The following is a 19104-nucleotide window of genomic DNA, read 5'->3' on the forward strand; positions in this document are numbered from 1 at the left end:
ACAAGTCACTTCTCTTTCGTTTTTCTCTCTAAACTCTAATCTCTCTCAAATATTTCAATTCCAACAGAGAATTATACACAGATCAGAAATGGAGCCAAACAATTTGCCAGTGATAGCGAAGAAGTTTTGGAGCATTGTGAGAGCGGCGCTTTTCATGTTGAAGCAAGGCATATGCAAGAGGAAGCTTATGCTTGATCTCAATCTAATGCTCAAGCGCGGCAAGATCGCCGGAAAAGCCGCCATCCACGGCCTCATCTTCCACCGCGGCAACCACCACCACTTGTCCGTCTTCGCCGCCGCGGCCGCCGCCCACCGCCGCTCCTCCGACCCGCCTAACGAGTACGAGTTCAGCTGCAGCAACAGCCCCGCGTACAAGAAAAGCAAGCACGCGCTACACTTCCCGTGCGCTCACGCGCCGCCCACCGACGACGACAATGGCGTCGTCACCGTCAACTCGTTCATGAAGGCGCTGGAGATGCACGCGCTGCAGAGCGAAACGGCGTCGCCTGCGTTGCCGGGATTCGGGAGGACTCCGCTAGCGAGGCAGCTCAGGGTGACGGACTCGCCGTTCCCGGTGGGAGACGCGGAGGCGGACTGCCACGTGGACGAGGCGGCGGATGAGTTCATTTCCAGGTTCTACAAAGATTTGAGGCTGCAAAGTAATTAGAGAGAGAGAGAGAGAGAAAAGCTGGCTAGCAAAGATCGATGATAAATTTGTTGCGTGGATTGGATTTGCATGCAATAATATTATATTTTTCAAGTGACGATTAAATTCAAGCAATTCAATCAAAATCATAAATTATACATTATAGTATTATATCAATCATTGCGCATGGACTACTTGTGTTGCTGGGATTGGGACGTGACATTGTTACATGTACAAATTACTCGTTTATAAGAGCATATATATAATTCTCCAATTTTTATTTGCATCACTCTTCTACTTAGTTTATTGTCCATATGTTATTAAATAACTAGAGGGAATACAAGGTGCTGCGATTCTTGAATGTAGTTGATTGAATGGTTGATGAAGCTAGAAGAGTTTATATTTATTAGAAATTTAAAGTGTTAGGTTACCTTGTTAGTGTAAATAAAGGCAGTGCCATGGCCAGGGCTTTATGAGGTTAGGGAGACGGGAGGCAATCCTGTTCGGAAGCTATTAGATGGTTGAATCACAAATGAGCTTGATGTTGATGGGGTGGAGGTAGGGGTGTGAATGAGCTGAGCTGATCGCGAACCGCTCGGTCATTTATGATATTAACCATCATTTCAACTTTTGTTAATTTGAGACTCTTATTTGAATTGTTAAATAGTCTACGGTTCAAGCCGTCCATGCATGTCTTGACTAGGAGGGAGGTGTTCTTTGTTAGACTTTAAGGAATGGTGTTATTGTATGTTCTCCCTCTTTCATTGTTCATGTAGTACGTTTCGATAATTCTATGCAATAATATGTTTTTCTTGCTTTCAAAAAAAAAAGTTTATATTTTTTAAAGAAATATCAATCCTATTTTGGGATAGACTCAATTAAAGACAAAATGTATGGACTAGCAAGTAGTGAAGTAGTCTAACTTAATGTACACACAAATATTTACAAAGAATGTGAATTCAGGATAACTGAAAAATACTCGTTTAAAGTAAGGGCATTGAGAATGACAAGTTATACCATCGACCAGGTTTACCTTGCATTGTAGATCTTGATCTAAAAATAATTTTAAGATGTTGTATCTGTAGGTGATATAAACAATATATATATGTACAAAAACTATTAACTGGAGGTACATAATGTATTAACTAAATATACATAATATTTGTTTTAGGGTTCACAATACAATAGGAACCTTTGTCTATGTATAACAACTGATTGATAGTTCATGTTATATCAAGTTGAATAACCTCGTAACCAACGGATGCTGGCCGGCGCAAATTGGACAAACATTTTTCATATGAAGAACATGTGGACTTTTCAAGCAAAAGCTGCAATGTTATTGCCTTTGTTTTTCCATACCCAATCCCATTGAAGTCCAAATGCAAAGCGATTTATTGGGCAATTAAGTCGAGCAACGTGATCATATCATTGGCTTAATGTCCTTGAAAAGCTCAGACCAAAAAGCCATCATAAAGCTTCAAAAAGGGAAAGAAATCAAAAGGCAAAATACCAAAAAGCTCTCCAAGTTTAGTAAATAACTCATTAACCACATGCTTTGCTTTTGTTAACACGGCCGTGCCTTTAATCGTACTTTGACAGGCTTCAATAATCAATGTTTTTATAAACTTGGACTAATTGTATACCCAAAATAAACGCTCACTTCTAAAAGTACGTAGACTCTACTTTCATATCATCACATTTATAATTTATTACTATTTTTTTACATCATTGTAATTTCAATTTACATTTTGTTAGTCCCGAGCAAGTAATAAAAGTCTAGAGAGATGGATGGGTTGAATAGGTTTTATAAAATTTTCATTTTGAAAGATAATTACACTTAGTGCACAACAGAATTCTTGTACTTGGTAATAAGTTTAAATTTAAGAAATAAGATTGTAGCTTGTTGGAATATTTGAGTATGCAAGTGTTTGTGTATGTCATGGATTGAATAACAAATAAAGTAATAGAGTAAAGTATAGAGAGATTTTTATATTAGTTCGGAAAAATTTCCTACTCCATTATTTTCCTCTACACAATGAAGAATTCAATAAGTATTTTATATAAAATATAAAGTGATAGATTTTACACAAAGTCGTTTTATAGACGGAGTCACTTGTTCTTCACTATCTTGCCACTTCTCTTCAAGGATCTACAACAAAGTTCTCTTGAGTGGAAAAAGTATTCAATTCTAACAATGATACGGAGTTTTTGTTTTTGTCATGTAAAGATAGGTGTCGTACACTTGATTCTAAATGATTCAAAGAAGCTTGAGTGCTTGATGATTTCTATGTAAGCACACTTCTCTCCCAAACGAATAATTGAATTTTGCAAGATATTGTCAAAAGTCAAATTTTGATTATGAAAATTGATTCGTTTAATTTTTAATTTAAAATATCTTAAATGTCTTCAAATACAACAAGTTTTGACAAAGTAAGGCATTTTGGGTATTATTAAAATTCATTTTTTAATTTAGTGCTAAAAATTGATCAAAACAAAGTTGAGAACAAGAAATGAAATTACTACTATACTCAAGGGAGCAAGGTGTAATAAACTCTTTGATTAATTAACTAACACTAATCCACGTTCAAGTTTTGTTATATTAAAGACTCTAAAAAGAACTTTAAATTTGTTATTAAATGCAAAAATAAAGTTAGAATTTTTCTTTTAAATTGTTTTTTTTAAAGTAAAAATTAAGAGATGATTTTCAAATAATAAATATGATGAATAAATTGGAAAACGAAAATAGTAACTCATTAGATTACTTTTGGGTGATGAAGAAAACTCCGGTCACTATCCGATGGTGTGTGGGTAAATTTTGCAAACCACATAGTACGTAGAGGTAGGCTGCACTAGGAAGATCATGTGTATGTAACGAGTTCGACCGAGAGAGTACGGACAACAATTGAATTCATAATGTTTGATTACGAGAATTATGATCCACCAACCTTTCGATAAATACTCTTTTTGGGCAACTCATATTAGATTGTTGTTCCCGGCCACTTGAATGAAAAAGAAAAAATAAAAAGCATAAATTAAAATATATTATGTGGATCTAGTAGTGCGACCTTTTCACTACTTGTGGTCTCTACAAAGTAAACATCTTCCTTTAGGAAAATAAGCAATACATGAATAAATAAATATAAAAGGTCCTAAACTTGTTTGCAAGTAACATATATATGCTAGCTTCTTTTTTTTTTTTTTTAAAAATATAGCTTCATTTATATTTTAAAAGAAATTAAAGTTACATATACATTCACACAACTTATAATAATCTACAATAAAAATAAAGTAGAATTCACTATAAAATTGAGGTAATGAAAAGACAAAAACATTGGATTGTATTATGCACATAAAAATAAAGTAATAATGCTTGGCACGTACAAAACAATATAATTTTTTAAAATTGGCGCAAAGCCGCAAAGTATGAATGTAATTAAATAAGAAACTTTTATATGGTGCCATTGCAAATTAAAGTATTATAAATTAAGGGAAAATTATATTTGAAGTTGTATCTTTCTTTTTTTTTTTTTTTCTTGAATACTTAATAAATACATCTATTATAAAGAGTGAATTATAATACAGCAACAAACAAGTTGATCAAAAATTTTGTGAATAAATATAAAATAATAAATACCTATTAATAATATTGATGAGACTTGGATATTTTGAAGAAGTACTATTGATTGAGTTTGGGATTTGAATATGCCAACAGCCCCAAGTATCATTGAGATTCACAGGATAATTAGATAAGGTACTGGATCTGACCCGGTGCGTCTAACCCATCTAAGTAGCCAAACAACAATCAGGAGCAGAGAACATGTGGAACAGTTACAAGTGCGAGCCCACACATTAAGAGCAACGCCTCATCAAAGATATGAGTTATGGATGACAACGTCACTTATTAGGAGGTTGTTGATATCATTATTGTAACCGTTATAGGTTTATAGTATAAAGGTTGACCTTGTGTAGCAAAAGGGAGACACGCTAGCAAGCTATAATATAATATTTTTCAATCGAATATGATAGATTTTGTTAATGGCTTAATTAAAATTACCGCTTTATAAATAACTAAAGAGAAACAAATAGATCGAATAATAAATTAAAAATGGAGTCTATAATAAAAACATATTTAAAAGAGTAAAATTGGTACCTATTTCCTCTTATTATTAATTTATGTAATTGCATTTAAGATTAAAACATGTGTTTTAAAATTATGCATGCATGCATGATAGTTTCCCCTTCAAACTGGTTTGTTAGGTAAGTACTAAGTAGGACATAAGTTTACATACTAAAACATACCTTCCTTTGATTGTAAGAGACACGTGTAGGGCCCAGAGGAAACCTCCCCTGCTAAGCAAAAGTATTCAAGCTAAGGGCAGAAATATAATTGTGAGACGGCGTCGTTGAATTAGCAATATAATACAAACGTGTGTATATATGTACGCCCGTGGTGGGGCAATTTATACGTAACGTTACGTACAACTTCTTTAAAGAATGAAAAAAAAAAAAACAACTTCTTTAATGATTAAGGGTGACCAGAATAATGACCTACTCAAATTAAGACGGTTAATAAGTTATTCTCATTGTATGTCTAATTTAAAATATTGTAGTTATTAAATAACATTATCCAACTTGGTTGGGTTGTCCCTTTATTATAAAAGTTTGAATTAATCTCTTGTGATAAATTGTTGAGTACAATGATTGAAAAGGAGCTCTCTGTAAAACATGCGGTTTAATCATAGTTATTAATCTTGTCAAAATCAACTGCTTAGAATGAACATGAATTTAAATTAAAAAAAAAAAAAACAAGGGGACATTATAATAATTTTGCTTATTGTTGAAAGTTTAAAGTATGTATTTTTAAAGTTGTGTCATTTTAACACTTAAAGTGTGTCATCAGTTCCACACTTGAAACAAGAGATCAAATCATTCACATTAATATTCGTACGTTACATTGTGTTAATTATTAATTTCTTTGATTTGTAATTTTGTATCATGAATCATGTGGAAGCTGGGCACTACACTGCAGTAGACAAATGAATTTTAGCTTAGAAATTACTGAAAATGACACAAATTAAACCATCCAGCTTTAAAGCTCCGATCCAAATCACCAACCCGCCTTAATAATTGAGCTCCATTATATTATATAAAACATTAATTAACACTAACTATCATATTAGCGTGTCCCGACCAGTCACCCCATCCAATACTTTACTCACTATAAATATACTGCTTATACCTTCCCATTCTTTCTCATACGGACCTCACAACTTTCTTTTCTCTCTCTAACTCTCTCTCTCTCTCAAATATTTCACTTCCAACAGAGAATTATACAGAGATCAGAGATGGAGCCAAACAATTTGCCGGTGATAGCGAAGAAATTTTGGAGCATTGTGAGGGCGGCGCTTTTCATGTTGAAGCAAGGTATATGCAAGAGGAAGCTAATGCTTGATCTCAATCTAATGCTCAAGCGCGGAAAAATCGCCGGAAAAGCCGCAATTCACAACCTGATGTTACACCACGGCAACCACCACCACCACCACCTATCCGTCTTCTCCGCCGCGGCCGCCCACCGCCGCTCCTCCTACCCCGCCCTTCCTAACGAGTACGAGTTCAGCTGCAGCAACAGCCCCGCGTACTACAAGAAGAGCAAGCACCACGCGCTGCACTTCCCGTGCGCCCACGCGCCGCCCACCGACGACGACGGCGTCGTCACCGTCAACTCGCTCATGAAGGCCCTGGAGATGCACGCGCTGCAGAGCGAAACGGCGTCCCCTGCGTTGCCCGGTTTCGGGCGGACTCCGTTAGTGAGGCAGCTCAGGGTCACGGACTCGCCCTTCCCGTTGCGAGACTCCGAGGTCGACTGCCACGTGGACCAGGCGGCGGAGGAGTTCATTTCCAGGTTCTACAAAGGCTTGAGGGCTGCAAAGGAATTGAATATTTAGAGAGAGAAGTTAATTTTTGTTACGTGGGTTTGCATATTGCATGCAATAATACGGGCCGGGTTCTCGGGTGGGTCGGGCTTTTTTCCTTTTTCTTTTTCTTCCTGTAATGCAATGAAATTGTGAAGATTAGAATGGGAGATGTGAATAGTGCATGTCAATATTATATTGTTGCATGTACAAATTACGAATATATGGAAATTAGTTTTTTTTTTTAAATACTTCTTCAAATATATATAATTACCATTCTCCTAATTTATTAGAATTATAATTGTATTTATTATAAAGCAAGAAATATTTTTAACAAATAAAGAAAAAGTTATGGCCTTGTGGAGTTGTGGGAGTAGTTACGTTCTTACCAGCCTTTTCTGGGAAATAGGGAAAGGAGCAATACAGACAGGCAGTCCCGACAAAAGTAAACTCATCGCCAACAACATTAAGTCATTAACAAAGAAATTAAAAGAAATGTTCTTTTCTTCTTATCCAAGTGATATTATTATCATTGATTAAAATTAGGGTTTTCATTAAATTGCTTTTTGAAAACTTACTACGGAGTATATACTTATATACAGTGAGACCAAATCAAATTAAATATAATTAAAGTACCCAGGTCAAAATAATTTTCAAGCAATATAATACGTAAAATCTTCAATCATCTGCATACCAATTACTCGAAACTTAATTAAAATGTTTTATTATTTTAATACTCCAACAAATCAGCACCATCATTTCACTAACTTGATTTTCGAATCTGGTGAACGTACCCTCCTAGTAGGATCGTACAATAATATAGAATTTAGGACAGAGATTTGATGATAGATTTGCCTTAATTCTTTGAGGATTTAATTAATATTGATTGTATGTAATAAGGATAAGAAAAAGTTGTGGATGTGATTCCACTAATCCCAAAAGCAGGAATTGAAAACCCTAGCTGTTAAGTACGGGAAGGGCCTCCCTTCTCTCCAAAGTGCAAACACCTGCCTATTTTAATCAACCTCTCTCTCCCTCTCTCTTTCTCTTTTTTTTTTTTTTTTTTTTTTTTTTTTTTTTTTTTTTGCTTTTATTTCTATTTTATTAGACTATAATATCAAATATAGTTTAGTAGGCAAGCAATACACGGAGGATTTTTTAATTTGTGTGTTTTGATACTAAATTATTGAGTGATATATTTATATTAATTTTGAAAAATATAAACTAATAGTGAGTCCGCACATTTATTAATGTATATATTGTACTCTACCCAAATTAGACAGTTAATTAAAAGCATATATTGGTATTTTGTAACGGTTAAATCATATAAAATAATTTTGTAAAAAGAATGGGTAAGTAAAATCCTAGCTATTGTTACATGAGAAGCTTTATATATATATATATATATATATATATATATATATATATATATATATATTGGGTTTTTTTGAGCTTTCTTAGCCTCTTAGAGTCTTATTAGGTAGACTTTTGTAATGGGGCAATAATTTGGGTAGTTTAGATTCAAGCAAGTGATTAAACTTAATTTATAAATTAAATTGAATGGTGAACTACCTGGATTATTTGCAATGAAATTCTTTTTTAAAAAATCATATAATTATCTAGATTTATCGAACCCATTGAAATTGAATAATTGTATTAAAAATAATACACCTATATAGAAATATACTTTGCCCACATACATAGAAATATACTCTTTAGATGGGTAGTAGTACGAGCAATATTTAGGAAGGATGTGATGTTTTGGGATAAACTCGAGCACAGCTGGGGTTACAAATTTACAATTGTCCCATCTTATTCATTAATACTTAATTAATTAATTAATTAACTTGTAAAATTGAAACCTAATTAATATCGTGACAGATGGTGCACTCTGAATACGTGACTTTGGTACGCTTTTAGATTTGGGCCCTTGCGTCTCAATTATTTGCATATCATCATCCATCCCATATTGCTTTCAAATTTGTGAATTTCTTATATATATTTCCTCATTTATTTGGCTGTATTTGCCTATTTGGTAAATTGATGTTAGTTGATTAAGTTAATAGGTTTGTCTAATTGATAATTTTAGCTGAGCTTCATAGTTGACAGAAATTAGTTGTTAACAAATAATTAAACTAACTATGCTGCCAAATTAAGACCAAACATTTACTTTTGAGATAATTTTTTTGGATAGAGTTAGAATTTTATCTTAAGTGTCGTATCATATTAATCATGTCGATCAATTTTATTTTTTTTTAAAAAAGAAGGTATTTTTCCATCGAATACAATTTACACCCTTGCCTATTAGATATATTAAACCTCAACTTATTAAAACAATCACTTTCAATTGAAATTAATAATATTGATATACGAATCATGTGAATTTAATTCATCTGAAAAACCATATCATATTTGTAAATACAAGTTCCGTCATTTTAACAACTTTATAAATGTTTGAAAGTCTTTGTATTTTAATTTATTGAATTGAATTGCAAATCATGTACGTACATGGTTTAGGTAAATCTTTACAAGAAATCTAATACTTCTTGTTTATAGCGTCCAAGGAAAATGTTGCTAAATTACTATAATATTATTTCAGAAAAAGAACAAATATTTCTCCGATAGTGACCACCAAATAAAATCTTATTATGGTTTCTTAAAACACAAGGCAACGACAATCATCCTGTTGACACAGTGATATGAAAACCAGGCCACTTTAATTTGGTTTGTGCTTTACAGGCTTGGAAAACTTGTGTGAGACGGCTTCACAAATCTCAATTCGTGAGACGGGTTAGGTCAATATAATTTAGTTTATGGTCAATATTATGAGTTGCTCTTTGTTTGTTTGTTTTTTTTTTTTTATAGTAAAAAAGTTAATTCATTAATCATAAGTTGATCGAAACGTTTACAATAAAAATTGATTTAATGGTCAAACATTCTTACATTCCTTACCGTCAGATACAGAAACAACTTCCTTAGCAATGCTATAGAGAACTTGATTCGTAGACTGTTTCACAAATTTGAAGCTGAATTCTTTGGAGGAACTTAAAGCTTCTTTAATGTCATTAATGATATGGTCAAACGTACCCAAGACGGACTCTGGTTTAAAAGTCTTGCACACCAGTATCTATTTCCATTCTTATTTCCATTGACAATATATCTATCGGGCTGAACTGCATGTCCTAGTTCAATTCGGAGGAGTCTCTTTTTTCATTGTCATGTTCGTCACCTAGGATGAGATTCACATATGCCATGACCAGTTTTATCGTTTCACGCTTTATGAAAAAGAACTCGCCAAGTAAACTAGAGGAAGAAACTCGTCAAAACAACGAGAAGACGATGAAGGGGGACGTTGTTTGTGGTGGAGATGGAGGCAAGGGAAGACGATTGGGCACCGCCTCCACTTGTTTCACGGAGGCGGCGATCGTGTAGAAATTAGAGCGCAGCGGTCGAAAACCAAAGACACGAGAGAAACCCTAATGGAAAAATGTTAGTAAAGTTTATTCCGGTCAATTGAACTTTATCTTGATTGAAATTTAAAGAATAAGATTAGACAAAGTTCACTTATTGTTTGCTTATCAACTCGAAACTTTTTAACATGTCGCATCATCTACAACTACAAGTATCATATTTTTACTTTATAATTACATTTACAATTTGCTTATCAAATGTTGTAAATTATTGGGAATTACTAGGGCAATTTGTCCATAGTAGTATACAGCATATAGTAATCAAAGTTAAAGGTTTGGGTGGTCAAAGGTGAGTGGAACGTAACTTAGCGTGCATGCAATAAAAAGATGGATAAACATGCATGCATGCTTTTTTTCCAAAGTTAATTTCAATTCAATTATATTCTACCGGCCTTCCCCATTCATGCCTGCAATCTCAATCAATGTCCAATCCCCTTCCAAAAAGCCTAGCTAGTAGTGCTCCATTTCAATTCATTCAGGGTCATTGACTAAAATAGATATATGGATAGAATTTGGATGTGAAAAATGGAAATAGATATCTTTAGTTTTAAAAGAGATAAAACATACTTTTTTGTGTAAATATGTTTCAACTTAATTTTTATTTTTTTATCTCCAAAAATAATTTGTAGAGTATAGGTCAGGGAAACACATATTATAAGAGAGTTTTGTTTGCTAATATATAAGTTTTGTTCAAAAAACTTTACTTATTTTAATTAATGTCCTGCAATTTTAATCCTTCTATACTTCCTCTTCATGCCACTCGTGCACAAAATGTACAGTATGCACACATCTATATGTTTAGCACAATGACATGTCGACATGTATACATCAGACACACTAATAATTTCGATAAACACTTTATACTAGTTTATTATCTTTGATCTATAACTTTAGATAAGAATTCACAAGTCTAAGAATGCATAATAATGGTATTAATTATTATCAAACTTAATTAATGATCACGAAAACTTGAATTCATCATTAATTATATCGTAGTATAAATTGGCAAGTAACCTAGCTAATGGTTTGCAGATTGTGAAATTGATGTTAGTATCTCTATCATCTAATTGCATTATTGATCTTAGTACATAATGTTTAATATAACCTGTAAGAAAGTGTGTGCGTGTAAAGAGAATGAATGATATATATAGTTGATAGTTTATTAATAATATATACACACACGAAAGTACAGGTGGTGTATGCATAAGTGGCCTACAACTTTGTGTTTGGAAATGTGTATCCAAAGTAGATGACTTGGAACCAAAAAGACAAACTAGGAAAAGCCAAGAAAGCGACGACTCGATAAAACAAATTAAAAGAGAGAAAATTAATGGGTTTTGTGGGGGGAATTGAAGTGCGCCACCCACTGCTCAATTATTCAACTCTCTCTTTAGCCAATATAATGCACTCTTTACTTTGGTTGAAAATGAGGTTCTCAAGCCGCATGCATAACTCAATGATTAAGCTAAGCACTCAATAATAAGTCTTGCTATTATTAAGGATATATATAGATAATAGATATATAAATTAAAGATTCAACCTTTATTGAGAATCCATGGGTGAAGATTCAAATCTTACTGAGAATCTGCAGATAAAAATTCGAACCTTGCTATGAACTTGCACTATGGGTGCCTCATCATTTGTCACCATACAGAATTGTAGCTATTAATTACTTATGAATTTATGATATAAGATCATATTAGATATGCTGTTGTACCTAATTCTATGAGTACGGTAGACAATCCTATATAAATATTTGTCAAACTAAAGAAGCTTTATCCACCAATCCATTGCTTTAATGCCATGCAGGCCACTATAAGTGAAAGAAAAGAAATTAAAAAATTAAAAAAAAAAAAGTTAAGGGAAATAATCTAAAGCTTTGTGACAAAAAGCCCAACCGGCCTCTTTAGTTACTGTTTAGGAGAATCTATCATAAACTGAGTTCATATGTTGTTGCAATTGGATAAGAAGTTGGGTTCACAAAGTATTATCCACTCGATCTGCATTCATGATTCAATACAGGTGTGTTGAATCCCTCTCTCCTTTTATGCTTTAATATGTTAAAGTTATGGACCACATTTTCTTTAATTATTTGCAAGGGATATATATTTAAGGGTTTATTTATATTCAATCAGTTAGCATAAAATTTTGGATAAATCAAACAAATAAATATACAAATATAAAAATAAAGTTTAAAAAAAAAAAATAAAATTAATGGAACATCTATTTGTCTATGATCTGTGGAGAATAAACTACTAGGGCTACATCCATATTTTTTTTTTTCAAAATAGGACCCAAAAAATATTTCCAAACCCTTCACCCTTCAATTTCATAAGTATCAATCAATTTTTCATTTGCCTATGACATAGAAATATATGAAATAATGCAATTCCTTAGGGGAATGCATCCCAATGCAACATAATTAGTGGATCACTTAAAATAATCTGTTTACATTTAAGTTAATTTTTCAAAAATATAATGTCGAAGTTCAATAAACTTATCTTTACTTTGTTGTTGCCCCGTGCATAAATAAATGCTTAAGAAATCCCTCTCTAAGTTAGGGACGACGTTTATATCATCCAAAAACATAATGACATATTTATTAATTTTTTTTTTTTGAAAAATAAAATAACGACCATAGTCTACACAATAATGATTGATGGAAGCTAAATCGTTAATATCCGAACAGAATTTGTGATTCTCTCTAAAATCATCACTTCTCGGTCGATACAATTGTCTACTTCTAATCCAATTTTTAGTAACTTAGTGATTAGCATGGCATTCTTGAGCTAGTCTAAGTGCTTATTATGCCATGCGGCTATGGGAGCTCCCATTGATATGCCTTCCATAGTTCCATACATTAATTTCATCTATAGTGACTCATGAACTCATCCGTTGATAGAGAGCAATAATTTATAGGCATGACACCCAAGATTTTAAAACGTTTTATGAAAATTAAAATTTTGAATAAAATTCAAATGATTGTATAGGAGGAGGAGATAGTTCTAACAACAAGGTTCACATAATAAATTTTTTAGGAATACAAATCTTATTTCTTCGCTAAAGACCTTGTGGTTGAGCGGCATAATTGTAACTCCCCCAAATAGGAGGTCACTAGTTTAAACCCCAGTGAGAGCATTGACTCTTTGTGTACTTCAATAGGTTGAGAAAGTATGTATAGATATATATTACATGTAACATAGTCAAATTATTATTATTATTATATTATATTGATGGATGAATTGGGCTTGGGTGGAATTCCGATTGGGCCTAGAGACGAGGTTTATTCCCTTTTAGATTAGATTAGATATGATGGGTTGACGAAAATGTTGAAATACGGGCTGTTTAAAAAAATAAAAAGTTTAATGGGCTCTACATTGTTCATATTAAGCCCATGGAAATCTATGCTCGTATAAATTATTGTTGTGGTCCAAATCTTTCCCCAAACCACAAGTTTTTAGAGCGGCGGGGGTGGCTGTTAAAATCCAAAAAATGTTCCTGAATTTCTTTTCTTGAAATTATTTTAAAATTACATTGTAAATTTCTCCTTCCAATCCTGACCGTCGATTCCACTATCGAAATCCCATCAAGGGTCATCATTAATTCTTTCACATTCCTCGTATTCCCAAAAAATATATTCACAAATACAGTTTTCCGTATCTTTCTCTCTCTCTGTTCGTCTGTCTCTCTTTCTTTCTTTCTCTTTCTCTCTCTATCTTTCCTCATTTTCCAAAACGGTACAGATCCCTAATCTTCTTTACCCCACGAAACGCTAAATTCTTCTTCTGTGATCGTCAACTGCTTTCAGCTCTCTCGTGTTTATTATATACTCGTTGATCGCTACTCTTTTATCTTTAAGTCGCGCTCGAATTTCGATTCTTTTTTGCTGGGATAGGTTTTGTGGAAAAACGCGTATTATATAATATTTGTTAAGATTTTGTTTAGTGTGGGAGGGAGAGTGGGAGAGAGAGAGAGAGGAGTGGGCGTTGTGATAAATTGATTAGGGTTTGAGAATTGAGAGGATGAGAATCGGACGATGAACGATGCCAGTGCTGCGTGGTGGAGCGCGCAGAGGCCGGAGACCGAAGCAGCAGCAGCAGCCAGAGACAGAGGCGAACACTAATAACGATCAGACTCCGATTGAAGGGGAGGCGATTGCGGCGAGGACTAGGAGGAGGAGAGCTGCGGCAGCAGCGGCGGCGCCGGCGACACTGCCTGTGGATGAGAACGTAGGTCGGATACCACCTGCAGCAGCTGCAGCGGCGGCGGCGGCGGAGGGTCGAGCTGTAGAGAAGGAAGAAGGAATTCGAGCTAAGAGGAGAGAGGAAGTTGGGGACAAGCCCATGGCCATGGATGATTTTGATAGTGGCGGCGCTAAGAGCCCTGAAAAAGGTCATGCTGCCGACGATGATGGGAGCGCAGCCCCGCTTCCTGAAAAAGTAAGTACTATTATGCTGCGTTTCATTTTCGTATGACTCATTCATTTTATTTAAAAAAAATGCATTTTTATATGAAGTTAAGCTAGTAAAAGAATCCTGGTTTCTCTGGGTGTGACTTTTTTCTACTGAATCAGAGAATGCTTAATTATAATTACAATAGGGAATGGTAATGGCTGCTAACAACCTAAAATGATTGGAATGGTCTAATAGATGGAGGGTGAAGTGCTTGATTAAATCACAGAAATTTGTTAGTGTGCTCAGTTTGACTATTCCGTTTATGGGACTGTACTTTGTGTAGAAGAACTGTGTTTCAGACCTTATAGGTTTGGGAATGCTTCATATGTGTGCCTTATGAAGATTTTCTATAGATAGTAGTTATCTGTTGCCTTTTCGTAAACAACACTAAATCTTTTTTAGTTCAACATCAGAATCTGAATGTATGAGTTATTAACAATTGTTGGCTCATGACAGATATGCTGTATTTTTTACCATAATCTTTTGAGTATAATCTCTGTTTTTCCACAATCCAGCCGTTCATGTAATTCAGAGCTCATCTTAAGATGTATCTGAGCTTTTCTTTGCTACAGGTTCAAGTAGGTGGTTCACCAGTGTACAAGATAGAAAAAAAGCTTGGCAAAGGAGGCTTTGGACAAGTCTATGTTGGTCGCCGAATTTCTGGTGGTAATGCAATTGAAAGAACCGGCCCTGGAGCAACTGAAGTATATGTCATGACACCCTTACTAATAAATTGGATTTCTCTCGTGTGTGTTCAATGCAAACATGCTTATTTTTTGGTGTTCTGCTGCTGCAGGTGGCTTTGAAATTTGAGCATCGAAATAGTAAAGGATGCAACTATGGACCACCTTATGAGTGGCAGGTTTACAAGTAAGTTAAATAATTATTATGCTGTGGCAGTTTGGTTGTATGTTGCCGTCATGCTAAAAGTCTATTCACTTTTCATTTTTGCAGCACTCTTGGGGGCAGTCATGGTGTACCACGAGTGCACTATAAAGGCCAACAAGGTGACTATTATATAATGGTATGTCTTGAGAACACCTTTTCCCCCCTGGTATATATACATTGCTTGGAAATTGTGTACATAGTCATGTCAATGATATGGAGTCTATTTCATGCAATCCTGCTTTTAAGTGTATTATACATGTAATTTTTAATTGCTATAGGTAATGGATATGCTTGGGCCAAGTTTATGGGATGTTTGGAATAATAACTCTCACACGTAAGTATAAATACACTGAGTTAAGGATATTTCTATCATCATTGTACCATGTAAGTAAGCAATATCAAGTTTTTGCTTCACAGGATGTCCATTGAAATGGTAGCCTGCATTGCTATAGAAGCTATTTCAATATTGGAGAAGCTTCATTTAAGGGGGTGAGATTCTCATTTAACATTTCAGCTGTTTTAGTTCTTTTTAATTAGAGGTAATTTAGAAAATTTTACATAATTTTGACTAGTGTACAAGAGCTTTGGCAGGTATGTTCATGGGGATGTTAAACCTGAAAACTTCTTGCTTGGTCAGCCAGGGACTCCTGATGAGAAAAAACTATTTTTAGTTGATCTTGGCTTAGGTAATTCATTAGTTCTGCAATTTATGGTGTCCTTTTTTTTTGGTATCTTATTATATACTTTTCTTGGGTGATCTTACAGCAACTAAATGGCGAGATTCTTCAACTGGCTTGCATGTTGATTATGATCAGAGGCCAGATGTATTTAGGTAAGGGGTACAAGCTACTGGCTATATGTAATGGAGGAAAAAACATTATATAAATTCTTCTTTTTAGTCTTCAGGGCTTTCCTGGTAGACTCTTACTGCTTGTGTGCTTATCTATCAGGGGAACTGTTCGGTATGCTAGTGTCCATGCCCATTTAGGCCGAACTGGTAGCAGGAGAGATGATTTAGAGTCTCTAGCTTACACACTCATTTTCCTCCTTCGTGGCCGTCTGCCTTGGCAAGGCTATCAGGTTGTACATATGCAAAACAGTAAACTGGTGTATATTTCTCATCATATGTTTATTTTTCATATACTAGCAAGTGCTAACATGAATACATGATGGTTACTCTTCTCAGGGTGAAAACAAGGGATTTCTTGTCTGTAAAAAGAAGATGGGTACATCTCCAGAAGCTTTGTGCTGCTTTTGTCCCCAACCTTTCAAATTGTTTGTGGAACATGTAGTGAATTTAAAATTTGATGAGGAACCTAACTATGCAAAATATATCTCTCTATTTGATGGGATAGTTGGACCTAATCCAGAAATTAGACCAATAAACACAGATGGGGCACAAAAGGTGTTTATACTTTTCTTTAATGCCTTATATTTCAGTTTAATTTCTTACTATGCTCCTAATAAATTAATGATAGATCTCATGTGCTTCACTTGTGCCATGTACAGCTTATCTATCAGGTTGGTCAGAAGAGGGGTCGTCTCACTTTTGAAGATGAGGATGATGAACAACCAAAGAAAAAGGTGCGCATGGGGATGCCTGCTACACAATGGATTAGTGTTTATAATGCTCGTAGACCAATGAAACAAAGGTAAAACCATCCTCAGTTATTTTGGACATACCAATCTGCTCTATTCATCCCATTAGTGCTATGAGGATATAATTGTTTATTGTGTATTCATGTAGGTATCATTACAATGTGGCTGATGTGAGGCTCTCTCAACACATAGATAAAGGAAATGAAGATGGGTTGTATATAAGCAGTGTAGCATCTTCCACCAATCTGTGGGCTTTAATCATGGATGCCGGAACTGGTTTTACTCATCAAGTGTATGAGCTTTCACCATATTTTCTTCACAAGGTATGTATTTCTCAGTTTGCTCCCAACCACCAATGCATTCTTGGATTTTGATGGTTCATGTATTCTTTCAAGAAAATCAATAATAGAAGTTAAGTTTGTATTTTCACTTGAATGAGGCTTTAAAAAAAAAACCCTCCGAGTTCCGAGTCACCTTATTTGCATGGAGAAGTAATTATTTTGTTTAACCATATTGATGTTAAGCCATATTAAGAATAAGTTTGTTTTGTATATACTGGTATGAAGTTCCATGTTCTTCCCACTCAGCGAAGTGTAATTTTAATTCTTTTGGTGTTTGAAGGAATGGATCATGGAACAATGGGAAAAGAATTTTTATATCAGTGCTGTTGCAGGAGCTACTAATGGGAATTCATTGGTGGTAATGTCAAAAGGTTAGTGTTGGTTCCATTTCTGGATTCTTTGTTTTATTCCATGTATGTATTTTGCTTGACTTTTTTCTTTTCTCTGATTAGGCACACAATATTTGCAGCAGTCTTACAAAGTGAGTGAATCTTTTCCTTTTAAATGGATAAACAAGAAGTGGAGAGAGGGCTTCTATGTTACCTCGATGGCCACTGCTAGCAGTAGATGGGCTGTAGTAATGTCTCGTGGTGCTGGAATTTCAGATCAGGTTCCAATTAATCCATAATATTTTCTTAAAAGTAATTACTTGACATGGTATACACGACCTAATTTCTCTTTCATCTTTACTTCCATTTTCATTTTAGGTTGTCGAATTGGATTTTCTTTACCCTAGCGAAGGTATCCACCGGAGATGGGACAACGGATACCGTATTACTGCTACTGCTGCAACTTGGGATCAGGCTGCTTTCGTTCTAAGTGTTCCTAGACGAAAGCCATCTGATGAAACACAGGAGACACTTAGGACTTCTGCCTTCCCTAGCACTCATGTTAAGGTTGACCCATCATCTTACATCAATACAGTTGCTTGGATCCCAATTGTTTTCCACTAATACCCTTATATGAATTTGGTTCGATCTTGCAGGAGAAATGGGCTAAAAATCTATACATAGCATCTGTTTGTTACGGGCGTACAGTGTCATAGAAGTGCCAGCATCATCATCATCAAGGTTACATCTCCCGTTGATGACTACCCAAAACCTGGACCATAGTGGAAAATGAAGATAATAAAAGTCGCGTCTGGGTAGAGAAATTTTGATTTGGAACAGACTTACTAGTCATAGCTGCACTTGGTACCGTGCTTAGTGGGGGGTCATTCTGTTGTATGTAATGTCGATGGATGTGCATAGTGTGTTCTTACATCTGTTAGCATAAATGGGGGCTGTAGTAACACATTCCTGCCATCAGATTCATGTAATGTTTCTTTGCAGTTAAGGGCCATATGCGTATTGGTTAGAGACGTCTAATTATACATTATTAACTTGCATCTGACTTGGGAATCCCTAGGTATTCTTGCATTATTTCCCTCTTCTCTAAATAAGCTTAATATTGGAAGGGAATTATCTCAAATATTATCTCACCATCTTTTGCTTAATATACTATTGTAATCCTAGTTTTGGATGTCTAGGTTATATGATTAATGTTGCAACCAAAGCATCTGTGGGTTGCTATGGGAGTTGGGATTATTTGGTATTAGGTGGAATTATTTGCTTCATAATTTTGAGTTCTAGTGGATGGTTAATGCAATAGTTATACCATGGATCCGAGTCCACCTTGCAAGGTGGATTTGTCACAATTTACATACTGAATGTTCATAATTCTAATTGTGGTCATTCAGTATGTAAATTGTGAAAATTAAGTATAATAAATTGTGGATATTCAGTATGTAAATTA

General features: G+C 34.6%; 3 protein-coding genes across 3 annotated transcripts; all 3 read left to right on the top strand.

Moving 5' to 3' along the window:
• LOC116022875 lies at window positions 1–932 on the top strand. Its single transcript, XM_031263762.1, has one exon. The coding sequence runs from the start codon at window positions 89–91 to the stop codon at window positions 665–667; it is 579 nt and encodes a 192-aa protein (XP_031119622.1). The 5' UTR covers window positions 1–88; the 3' UTR covers window positions 668–932.
• A 5059-nt stretch (window positions 933–5991) lies between these two features.
• On the top strand, window positions 5992–6591 carry LOC116023635. Its single transcript, XM_031264637.1, has one exon. It carries the CDS (start codon window positions 5992–5994, stop codon window positions 6589–6591), a length of 600 nt encoding a protein of 199 aa, XP_031120497.1.
• A 7100-nt stretch (window positions 6592–13691) lies between these two features.
• On the top strand, window positions 13692–18780 carry LOC116022257 (casein kinase 1-like protein HD16). The gene is made up of 16 exons (XM_031262889.1): window positions 13692–14467; window positions 15055–15186; window positions 15279–15352; window positions 15437–15506; window positions 15649–15704; window positions 15788–15859; window positions 15962–16056; window positions 16136–16202; window positions 16321–16450; window positions 16557–16775; window positions 16880–17022; window positions 17118–17292; window positions 17591–17681; window positions 17763–17920; window positions 18018–18206; window positions 18296–18780. Exons 1-16 carry the CDS (start codon window positions 14072–14074, stop codon window positions 18353–18355), a joined length of 2127 nt encoding a protein of 708 aa, XP_031118749.1. The 5' UTR covers window positions 13692–14071; the 3' UTR covers window positions 18356–18780.
• Window positions 18781–19104: the final 324 nt, after the last annotated feature.

The sequence above is a fragment of the Ipomoea triloba genome, chromosome 6 (assembly GCF_003576645.1).
Source record: "Ipomoea triloba cultivar NCNSP0323 chromosome 6, ASM357664v1".
In the NCBI taxonomy this organism is placed as follows: domain Eukaryota; kingdom Viridiplantae; phylum Streptophyta; class Magnoliopsida; order Solanales; family Convolvulaceae; genus Ipomoea; species Ipomoea triloba.